The sequence below is a fragment of the Chrysochloris asiatica genome, unplaced genomic scaffold (assembly GCF_000296735.1).
Source record: "Chrysochloris asiatica unplaced genomic scaffold, ChrAsi1.0 scaffold00010, whole genome shotgun sequence".
Classification (NCBI taxonomy): Eukaryota; Metazoa; Chordata; class Mammalia; order Afrosoricida; family Chrysochloridae; genus Chrysochloris; species Chrysochloris asiatica.
The window spans coordinates 13,110,698-13,122,913 of NW_006408528.1; the positions used below are offsets into that span (position 1 = coordinate 13,110,698).

The window sequence follows — 12,216 nt, forward strand, 5'->3', positions numbered from 1 at the left end:
CAGAAGCCCAGGATAAGAAAAGCACTGTTTAAGAAAAAGAACAAGGTTGGAAACCTCTCACTCCTAGATTTTAAAGTTTACTACATGGCTACAGTGGTCAAAACAGCCTGGTACTAGTACAATGAAAGATACATTGATCAATGGAACAGAATCAAGAATCCAGAAATTAACCCATCCACATACAGCCAACCGATTTTCAACAAAGTGCCTAAGTGTATTACATGGGGAGAAGATGTAATAGATGGTGCTGGCAGAACTGGAAAGTGATATGCAAAAGACTGAAACAAGACCTTTACCTCATGCCCTATACAAAACCCAATTCAACATGGATTAAAGGCCTAAATTTGAATCCCAAAATTATGAAGTTCACCAATGAAAAAAACAGTGACACCAATGAAAAAAATAGCTCTAATTCAGGGCATATACAGACTACCAAACATTTTGAAAACTATATAAACAAAAGTAGACAAAATCGATGATTGGGACATACTGAAAATTAAAAACTTATGTGCATCAAAACTTCACCAAAAGAGCAAAAAGGGAACCCACAGAATGGGAAAAAATCTTTTGCAACAACACATCAGACAAGGTACTCATTTCTAAAATATATAGGAAACTCCAACACCTCTATAAGAAAAAGACAAATAATCCAATTAAAAACTGGGCACAAGACATGAACAGACACTTCACCAAGTAAGAGATCTGGGCTATCAACAAACATATGAAGAAATGTTCATGATCACTAGCCATTGTTGTTGTTGTTGTTAAGTGCCAGAGATGCAAATAAAAACAACAAGGAGATACCATCTCACACTAGCAATAGCAGCAAAGATCAAAAAAGCAGAGTACAATAAATGCTGGTGAGGATGTGAAGAAACTGGGACCCTCCTACACTGTTAGTGGGATTGCAAAATGGTCCAACCTCTCTGGAAAGCAATATGGTGTTTCTCAGAAGGTTGGACATAGAAATACTTTGTTATCTAGCAATTCCTCTACTTGGTTTTTACCCACAAGAAATACGAGCCATAACACGAATAGATATATGCGCACCAATGTTCATAGCAGCACTATTTACAATAGCAAAAGATGGAGACAGCCTAAGTGCCCATCAACTGAAGAACGGATAAACAAACTATACACACAGTTAAATACCTTGCTACACTGAAGAACAGCAAGGAAGCTGCAAGCCATCGCATAACATGGATGAACCTTGAGGACATTATGCTGAGTGAAATTAGTCAAAAAAAGGAGAAATACTGCATAGGACAATAATTGTGAAAGATTAAGAAAAAGAACCCACCCTAAAAGGGGGAAAAAATTATGTATGTATTTGCTGATCACCGGGATGTATGGGATGAGGTGAGAGGAGGGAGGGAGGGGAAGACGGAGCACAAGGGTAGGGAACAGACACAGGATAGCTTGGGTGCTGGCTGAGCGGAGGGGTAATATGCAAGAAGGGGGAGGCGAATGGAAGAACAAGGCAGATTTGCATGGGCTAAGTGGGTCAGACGTAAATGATGATGTATGCACAATGGGATACAGGGACTGAGGCATGGTTCGAATGGATAAAAGTGGGGAGTAATGTTAAGATACTTGGCTGTCTTTTGAATCTTGGTTTCCTTTGCCTATCACTGTAAAATAGATACTTGATGGGGAGAGAAAGGAATAGCCAGAAACATCACAATAGAAAGCGTGTAAGTCCAACTTCAGCCTATAACTGACTGGAATACCTTAAAGGGGGCTAGAAGTTGCCCAGTGAACGAGGCTTCCTGTGGAGTCTTTGCATTGCATAAGACCATAGGTGGAATCCTGAACCCCATCCAGAATCTTCTCAGGTAGGAAATTTCCACTTGAAAGGACAAATAGATCAGTCTGGAGGGGCTAGAACAGAAGATACTTCATGAAAGAAAGACCAGCAGGAAAAATAAAAAACGATTAACAGCAGTCTGATTGATTACTACAAGAACAAGTAAGCTGTTCGCCCGGGAGCCATCAAGGCAAGTGGTCAGGTCCCTTCAGGACAAACCCCCTTCTAAGACTATGACTCAAGGGGAATACAGAGCAGGCATGTGGTCTGGCTGATGGCCACGTAGGTCACCGGTAAGGGGAAGAAGGGAAAAACAGCAATGAAGTTGGGAGCTAAGTCCGACCACATTCAAAAGACTCCTGTGACTCAAGCTCTCCAAAATCAAAGACAAGGAAATAATACTAAAAGTGGCCAGGGAGAAAAGAAATATAACTTATAAAGGCAAGCAAATAAGATTAAGCTCTGACTATTCAGAACAAACCATGCAGGCAAGAAGGCAATGGGGAGACATATACAAAGCTCTGCAAGAAAAAAACTGTCAACCAAGAATCGTCTATCCAGCAAAACTATCAATCAAATATGATGATGTGATCAAAACATTCCAGGATAAACAGAATTTAAAAGATTTTATCAATACCAACCCAGTACTTCAAAATATCCTAAAGGGAGTGCTGTGGATAGAAAACCAAGAAGAACAGACAAAAAACAAAATTGACAGGTATGGCAACACCACCTGGAACACAGCCAACAGATAGCAGAGTCCAGAACAGAACAAGACTAGAATGACAAACTCAAAAGAACGGGGAGATCAACTGAAGGCCAAAAACTTATCAATGTCAAAGAAGGGACAAACGTAGCAATGGAAGCCCAGGTGGTGAGGATGCCAGGTAAATTACAGGTTACAATGAAGGATCCTAAATGCAGAGAAAAGTCAGTAGACTACAGGGTAACCCCAAAGAAAGTTAACACTCCACAACATATCATAAAAACGAATTCCCAAGCAGAACAAGTGAACAGAGAAACTAGGGGAAAACTGACCAGAAACAACTCAAAGGGCGTAAAGCCAACATAAGAAAGAAAGCAAAACTAAAGAACAAACAGCACAGCCAAAAAAGCAGCATAATGACAGCAATCAACTCATACTTATTGATAATTACATTGAATGTCAATGGATTGAATGCACCAGTGAAGAGACAAGAGTGGCAGAATGGATAAGAAAATAAGATCCATCAATATGCTGCCTGCAAGAGACACACCTTACACACAAAGACAAAAACAGACTAAAAGTTAAAGGATGGAAAAAAATGTACCAAGCCAAGTGTAACAATAGACAAGCAGAAGTCGTGATACTAATCTCCGACAAAGTAAATTTTAAGATAAGAACCAGCATAAGAGACAAAGAAGGACACTATCTCATGATCAAAGGGTCAATCGAGCAAGACGACATAACTATAATACACATATACGCTCCCAAAGAAAGAGCACCAAGATACATGAAGCAAACCTTAATGGAATTGAAGAAAGAAATAGATAAAGCCACAATTATTGTGGGAGATTTCAACACACCACTCTCGAAAAGGGATAGAACAACCAGAAAGAAACTCGACAATGCGACAGAGGAACTTAACAACACAATCAATCAAAAAACTCCTGTGAACCCAGGTGGAGACCTGGTTGGCCAGCAGTATGGCAAGACCCAGGGACTCCTGGGCCCAGAGGCAGTGACATGGCCACAGAAGACTAGAGCAGAAAGCGAAGGGTCCAGATGATATGAAGTGAGGGGAGATGCACAAGAACACCCATACTTGCAGATAGTACCCACTTGGCTTCAATGGCTGGATGATCGGATCTTGACTAGAAGACAAAAGAGGGAAAAAAAAGAGTAACCTGCTAGAATTTGATGAATTTTACCTATACTTAGGTTGTTGTTGTTAAGTGCCGTTGAGTCGGTTCCGACCCATAGCGACTCTTTACAGGGTTTCCAAGGCTGTAAATCTTTATGGGAGCAGAACGCCTCATCTTTCTCCCATGGAGCAGCTAGTAGTTTCGAACTGCTGGCCTTAAGGTTCACAGCCCGATTCGTAGCCACTACGCTACCAGAGCTCCTTATGTAGTAGCTCAAAAAAGGTAACAAATCTTTATAGCGAGGATCACTCCCACCCCATCGGTACACAGGGAAGACAGGGATGAGCAACTTAGACATTGGCTAACCAAAATTGGGGGAAAGGGGGGTGCTACAAAGGCAAGAAGTGACTGTCTTACAAGCTTTCAAGAGGGACCCTAGATTCAGATGGGGCAGGAGAAGACAGACTCTCCACTGAATGATTTCCAACCTGTTGGGACGGGGCTATTGAAAGGAGATGGGGATAAGACTCGTGCAGTACAATAGTGAATAATTGCTATCAAGACTGACTGAGAGGTTCGGAAATGTAAAGGTAGATGTTTTGTAACAAAAGGAGGGGAGTGACTGATGTTGCAGTCCAGGAGTGGAGGTCCCTGGGACCATCAAGTGAGAAGAGCTGAGTGTAGGACCCAACCCAGAGAAACAGTGATGTAAAAAATGTAGGCAAATACAATGAAGTGGACAGATGGAGTGGCTGGGGACTCAGGGAGGGAAGCCAGGGGGCAGGCCTGTGGGATGTACCCTCTGGTTGTTTGATGATGCATGGAGGGGATTGTAATCATTGCAATGAAATGAAATATGATAGGATGAATGTAAAACTAATGTTCTCCCATGTAAACCCACATAATTCACAATAAAAAATGTTTTACAGTGTCGGAAACCCTATATAATACTACTACAAATCGGAATCAACCCCATAGTAGTGGGTTTAGTTTCAGGATTTAAAAACGGAACATGTTCAATCATCTCTATCTGGAATTATGTTATGGGTTATGATTATAATTTTGTGGAGACAGAAGCATCACACCAACATCTAAAATAACCAGTATTTTCTCCAACAGAAAGTGTATTTTAAAATGTAGAGTTCTTTTACCATCTTAATATTATTACCCATACATAATATCAGTAATGTAGTCATTAGAAATTAGCAGCATAAATATGATGGCCCCATATTGGAAAATCACCACTATGAGGCATTGAGTCAATCCTGATTGACTGGAACACCAAGTATGTCAGAATTGAACTGTGTTTCAACAAGTTTGCAATGGCTGGTTTTTATTGCAGTAGATTGCCAGGCCTTTCTTCCACTGTGCTCCTGTGGTGGTGGTGGTGGTGGTGGTGGTATGCTGTGGAGTTGGTTCTGACTCATAGCAACCCTGCATAGGGCTTCCGTGGCTGTCAATCTTAACAGGAGCATTAAGTCTCACTTTTCTCCCGTGGAATGGCTGGCAGTTTCGAACTGCTAAACTTGAGGTTAGCTGCCTGACTCATAACCACTATGCTACCAGAGCTCCTTAAATGCAAACAGTACCTAGTACTCCCAGATGATTTCCCTTCCAAGTACTAACCAGGCCCAAACCTGCTTAGCTTCTGAAATCAGAAGACATCAGGTGTATTCAGGGTGGTGTGGCCACACACCAATCTTTACGGGTGCAGAAAGCCTCATCTTTCTTTCGCAAAGTGACTAGTAGATTCAAACTGTTGACCCGATGTTTACCAGCTCAGCTTGTAATTCACTATGAGGAGTTCTGGTGTGGTGCTGTGGGTTAATGCACCAGACTGCAAAGCTGTTGGAACTGTAAGGTCGGCGGTTCAAGTTTACCAGCTGCTCCTCTGAAACCCTACACAGGGTCGCGATGGGTCGGAACCAACTCGACGGCACTTAACAACAACAACCATTAGAGCTCCTAAATTGACTGAATTACCAAACCTTTAGTTAGCAGCTGAGTGCTTAACCATTAGCACCACCCAAGGACTCATTAGAAAAAAACCCACTTTAAAAGAGATTTGATGTTGTCACTAACTAAAAGTCACAATAAAGGTAATATTTTTAGAGATTAATGTCTTTCCAAGAAGAAGTCCTAATTTTCTAATGAATGCTAGTATGATACAAGCCTTGTAGTTTGGCACCTATGAGTCAGGGTCAAGTAAGAGAAAAACTACCAGTTATTTTAACAGTGAAAATTTAATTTTAAAAATAGTAGTGATGCAAAGAATTGCTAATTGGACAGCACAAAAGACAAAAATATATATTTCTTAAATATTTGCTACCAAATAATAAATATAGTAAAGTGTTACTTGAGTAAAAATTAATCTGATCTAGAAAAGCAAATTTCATAAAATCCATACTATAAAACTAAAGCAGTATCTTATTTCCTGAGAAGGAAGTTATTTTACGATCAAATAAGTAAATGTAAATCTAGAGGTTAAAATGTTAACGCGCCACATTTTTATTATGTATACTAACTTTATATAAATATCTACTGACATTTGTTTTCCTTTCCAAAATTCACCCAAGCAAACTCCCGGACATTTTTTCAACTGCCTACTACAATTTAAAAGGAGCTCTGGTAGTGTAGTGGTTACGAATTGGGCTGCGAACCTTACGGTCAGCGGTTCGAAACTACCAGCTGCTCCGCGGGAGAAAGATGAGGCTTTCTACTCCCGTAAAGATTTACACCCTTGGAAACCCTGTACAGGGTCGCTATGGGTCGGAACCGACTCGACGGCACTTAACAACAACAACAACACTACAATTTAAAGGAGCTCTGGCAGTGTAGTGGTTATGAATCGGGCTGCTAACTTCAAGGTTGGCAGTTCGAAACTACCAGTTGTTCCGCAGGAGAAAGATGATGAGGCTTTCTGCTCCCGTAAAATTTACTGCCTCAGAAACCCTGTGCAGGGTTGCTGTGAGTCAGAACCAACTCCACAGCACATAACAACAACAACAACAACTACAATTTAAGCAGTCACTTAAATACAAGTAGTGTGAAATGAAAGTTGGCAAGTGCTCAGATAAATTTAGCTAGGAATGCAATTAAAAAAGCAATCAATGTAAGAGATGGGATTATCTACTTCCCGTATTTCCAATGCTAAGAATATGTGGATGAATAGCTCCTCTATTCTTCATTTCATTATCTTAACCATAAGCATTCTGGTTGTCAATCTATAGGGTAAGCTTTTAGACATGAGTTTTCTAAAACAGAAAAAAAAAAAACACTTAAAAACATCTGCAAAATGAAACAAAAGCTAAAGAAAAAAGTAACAACTAAAGAAAATATTTGGTATCTTACAAAAAAACAAATACAACTTACATTTTCCTTTGAATTCTATATTCTAGCAGACTGCATCTTTAGAGTGAATCAATCATAACAGAGCTGAGCGTTTTCTACTTTGAACCATGAAAACACTAGATCATAAAATTTACATTATAATCTATAGACTACGGTTTGCCTAAAACTTAACAAGAGCTCTGGTAGCATAGTGGTTACGAATCGGGCTGCTAATCTCACGGTCAGCAGTTCAAAACTACCAGCTACTCAGCGGGAGAAAGATGAGGCTTTCTGATCCCATAAAGATTTACAGCCTCGGAAACCCTGTACAGGGTCACTATGAGTCGGAACCGACTCCACGGCATACAACAACCTTATTCTGTGCTGAAAATAATCTCCAATATTTTTTCTTTGGAAGTGCATTATAAATATTGTCATATATAAGGGGATAACAAAACGTTTGTGGGAAAGTGGAATTAAAAGATAATGGAATTTTCCAAAACTTTTGATGAGTCAAAAAAATGGTTAAGAGATCTAGGGCTGTTTCTTCAGATAATCTCTGAAACTTTCAACTCACTTTTCTTCAAAACACCCAATAATATCTAATATTTGCATTTAGTATGTCTAGTGATAGAATTTAACAAAATTAATGGACAAATCACAAAAAATGTTATTTCTAATATGCAAAGTACTAATAGATGCTTTGTGATACAGCAATGTTAGAGACTGATCAATTTAGAAAAAAATATAGTTAAAAAAAATTATGTTTAAAAATATAATTAAGTGCCATCGAGTCATTCTGACTCATAACAACCCTGCAAAAAGTTTCTGAGGAACAAATGATAGGTTTAAATTGCCAACCCTGTGGTTCGCAGTCCAGTGTTTACCCTACAATGCCACTTTAGGAGTTCATAATTCTACTATATTACATGAAAACATTAAAAATGGGGATAGCCTCATATTTTCTAAAATTGACATTAGAACATGCTATCAGAACATGAAACTACAGAAGAACCAAATGCAGAGAGGAAAAAGGAAGGAATGAAAAACTTTGAAAATCTATCTAATAGGTATTTAAGAAGTTCCTACTGCAGGTTAAGCTCAGGTGAGTCAAAGGAGAACAGGATACTCTTGGAAGTTCATGTGGAGATGGATACACTACACGTTACGACAGTACAAAATAAGCATATAAATTGTTGTGGAAACACTGGATTTCTAATGCCTACTTCTGCAATGGTGACATTTGAACCAGGCCTTGAAGGAAATAGTTTCTTTCAAGGAAAACAAGGTTAATGCAGGCAGCAAAACTCAGAAAACTTTGAAATATCTAAAAGGACAAAGCATATTTAAAGAAAAGTGAGAACTATGAGCCAAAGTTTATAAATAAGGGAAAAAAGCACAGATAATAAAGAGTGGGCAAGGGTCAGATTTTAAAGTTTTACACATAAAACCTTTAGTTAATCTCTCACCTAGAAAAATAAAGGAAAATCTTGGCTGGTACTGAGAGGTTGCATAGAAGTTTTTAGATTGTTTTATGACATCCAGAGTTAATTCTGACTCACAACAAGTTTCACAGCTGGCCTGATGGTGGGGATGATACAGAAATGCAGCAAGAAAGCATTACTCAGGTGGCATGAAAATGCTTTCTCACGCTCATCTTCTGTATCCCCACCATCTAAGAAGCTTTGAGAAAGTAGAATGGCATGAGTCCACTAACTGATTGGCACTAAATTGTAGACAGTCACTATGAATCTTAAGTGACTAGATAGCATATAACAATAACAACAAATTCTAGCTCAATTCTGAACCCTTAGGCAATTTAATCTCTCAGGCTTTATTTTAAAAATGTAAGCACTATTTTAATTCACTGAATCTGGTATGACCTTTAACAATGGACTTAATCTGCAAGGTTGGTGGTGGTTGAAACCCACTCCTCAGAAACCTTATACATGGTGAGCCAAAAATGACTTGAGGGTACTTATCAAAATCACACCAAACTTTTATGAGTAGGAACCAAGTGGACTACTGTCCAATTAAGAAGAAAAAAACGTTACCAACTAAACTTTAACATGAGATTTTTAAAGAGGCATCCTGATTCAAGATCTTAAAAATGGAGTTATAAAGGGGGTGGTGGTGGTGGCGGAGGATAAAATATGCTAACAGTACTGACTTTATAGTATAGTAGTAGTATGAAGTGCCGTCCAGTCCTGGCTTACAGTGAGGAACAGCTGCTAAGTTTGAACCGGAAGCCTTGAGGTTCAAACTGACTTTATGGTTGCGTGCTTATCCTACAGCACCACAGATGACTATAAAAGCAAAATGAATTGAAACCTTTAGAACAGTGGTTGGCGTATAATAGGTACTCCATGTTAGAAAGCAGTATTTTCTATAGTGTCCCAAGCTTTACTTTATATAGCACAGAATTCTTTTACTTTCCATAGTTTTTCAATCAGGAGCTACTGAGTATGTGTCTTTACTTTGTCCTGTATGAATAACACTTGTAGCCCTATACCATAGCTTTTAATATGCAGCCTAAAACCCTTTATCTAATTAAAAGGTTCTTTCTTATTCTAATGATTTATGATATTGTGATTCAAGTGTATGATTACCTTTGTTTGAAGGACATTGTACCAGACTGAGCATGACAATGGGTGAAAACTTCCTGGTAAGATTGTTTTTCCAAGTCTCTGGCTCAACTTCTTGACATTCAGGCAAGAACATACGCCAGGTGTACTGCTTCACACTTACAGCACTAGAGCACCTAAGGAAGCTGATGCCTCCCTTCTGGAGGAGGCTTTACAAACACCCCCAGATTGCTACAATGACTCATAGAGTCCCATCTGACTTTCTATTCTCCAGGCTTTAGCCAGAACCTGATAAAATGAAATATATAATATAAATATAATAGTACACAAAGCTTATCAAAAGAGAAAAACACAATTAAAAAGGAGGTAGGCAGGGAGTTAGGTGTTTATCTTTAGTACTGCCGTGAGTTATAAAAGTGCAGGACAGGGTAGTGTTTTGCTGTGTTGTACATGGGATTGCTATGAATTGGAACCAACCCAACAGCACCTAACAACAATCACCATCACATTATGCCTGCATCAAAATTGAATTTGATCACTGTTATCTTACATCAAAGTAACATAAAGTGATTAGTAATTATAAGAAATTTTCCCTGAAAACTACAAGCAATGAATGCAGCAACACTGCCAGCTGTATTTTGCATATTTCCATGTAGGAAAGAACATTTTGGATTTTTGCTACAGTGACTGCAGATGAACCCTGCCAAGTCAAATGAGGTGACCTGTAGTGCGGTGGAGAAGAGAGGGCAAGAACACAATCAATCCTTTTTAAAACTATTTATCATACTCATCTAAAGAGCTGTTCACCTGGTATAATACTAGAGTATAGGATACTTTTCTCCTTGAGAGTTGGAGAAAACAAAGCAGCAAAGCTAATCAAAATGTCCTACACTTAAAGGTTTGCTGGGATGAGAGGGCAGCTCAGATTCCAGTACCCTATTTTTACTGATATTTAGGCAAGGTAGGTGTGAAGTTAAAGTGGTAACACGTTAAATGTGCACCTGCCCATTACACATTACACCTCGAGCAATTAATCTCCCAGTCACCAAGAGCTGTCCAGATAACAGCTTTGATAGTACTAAGAGCCAAAAATAAAAGATCCTACCATTATTAATTTTCCTTCGCCTGTTTCTCGCCTAGTAACATTATACAGAGCAAAAGAAAAAGAAAAAAAAAAATCAACAAGGTCAAGGAAATATTCCTTGATTACTTAAGGATAATTTGTTTTCAAGTAGTCATATTTCTTTTTCCCCTTTGCACCAAATTTGAAAACCCACTGCAAAGGCCTACTTTCTAACTGCTTCTTTTCATCCAACTTGTCTTATTCTACCCACATCATCTCCTGACAACTCATAACTTCTTTATAAACAACTGTCCCAGTGCCTTTACTTTATAAAAGTGTGCAACCAGAACCATTCAAGCGCTTCCGAACCACAAAGACTTGGAGGGCACTTCCTCCATTTGAACGCGGGCATCTTTGCCAGCTGTCGCCCTGGCAGTGAAGAAAAATGAGGCGGCCCTCGTGGCTAACAGCTTGGCCCAGCTGTGAAGATGACTGAGGCCTGTGAAAACAAAGGCTAACGAACACGACCCCCAGGACGTGGAATCTGCGCCCCCACTCCAGGCCGCGATGTCCCTGATTCCTGGCACAGTGGCCTTCGCCCGCACGGAGCCCTGGTCTGGCCCCCGGGGCCGCCCTCCCGACCTCAAGCCCCTGAGCCACTGGCTTGGCACGACTCCTCCCCCCGCCCAGCTCGCGCAGGGTCGGGAATCCTGCAGACCCTCGTGTCGGGCCAAGGGTGACGCCCTCGACCTCGCGCGGGCACACGGGGGGCCCAGGACCGCGGCCCATCGACTTGTGGCGACCCGCACTGGGGTCCGTTCAGCCCGACGGGGACACCTGGGGGCACATGGGGACACTGCCTCCCCTGAGGGCCGGCCGGCAGGGCTGGCAAGAGGCCACGAGAGCGTAGGCGTGTGTCTGGCAAGGGGGCGGCCTCCCGCCTCCGCGTCGCCACCTCCCCCCGGCCGGCCCGGGCAGGGGGAGGGCCCGCTCACCTCGGTAGCGGCGGGAGGCAAGGTGGCCGGCGGCTAGCAGCAGCACGGCCACCAGCGCCAGCACCTTGGCGCTCCTCACGCTGAAGTAGTGGTTGATCTCCCGCTTGCCCAGGTTGTAGGCCAGAGCCGCCATCTTGGTTTCTCCATGACAACAGCGCGCGGCCAGGCGGGGAAGGGGCGCCGCACAGGGGCAGCACTGGGGCTGCTGCCGCCGCCAGCCCCCGCCGCCGCCACCCGCACTTCCCGCAGGGCAGCCTGACCCCACCGCCGCTGCCGCACCCCCGGCCTCAGCCTGCCCCTCCTCGGCCGCGGCCGTCTCGGCGGCCTCCCCCCAACCCCGCCGCCGCTGCTCCGCCGTGCCGGTTCCCCAGGCGCCCTGGACGCCTGTCTCCTCCCCTTCCTCCTCCTCCCCTTTAGCCTCCTGCCTTAATAGCGGCTGCGCCTGCGAGGGGGGTCCGGATGCCCAGTGTTTCGGGGTCATGGGCCCTAAGCGGCCCTCAGGGGTCATCGGGTCACGGGCGGCAAGCAGCAGTGACAAGGACATGGGGAGGGTTACAGAGGGGCCCTGGGGTCCCAGCCTGCCTTAGATGA

At 42.1% G+C, this 12,216-nt stretch overlaps 1 protein-coding gene across 2 annotated transcripts in view; it reads right to left on the bottom strand.

Moving 5' to 3' along the window:
• CASD1 (CAS1 domain containing 1) overlaps positions 1-11,961 on the bottom strand; it is a 102,057-nt gene extending 90,096 nt beyond the window's left edge. Inside the window, exon 1 of one of the 2 annotated variants that reach the window (XM_006834284.1) lies at positions 11,626-11,961. In XM_006834284.1, the coding sequence (XP_006834347.1) occupies positions 11,626-11,758 (133 nt within the window). In that variant the 5' untranslated portion in view covers positions 11,759-11,961. The remainder of the gene's footprint in view (positions 1-11,625) is intronic. The other variant, XM_006834285.1, reaches the window with a different exon arrangement.
• Between the last annotated feature and the right edge of the window lie 255 nt (positions 11,962-12,216).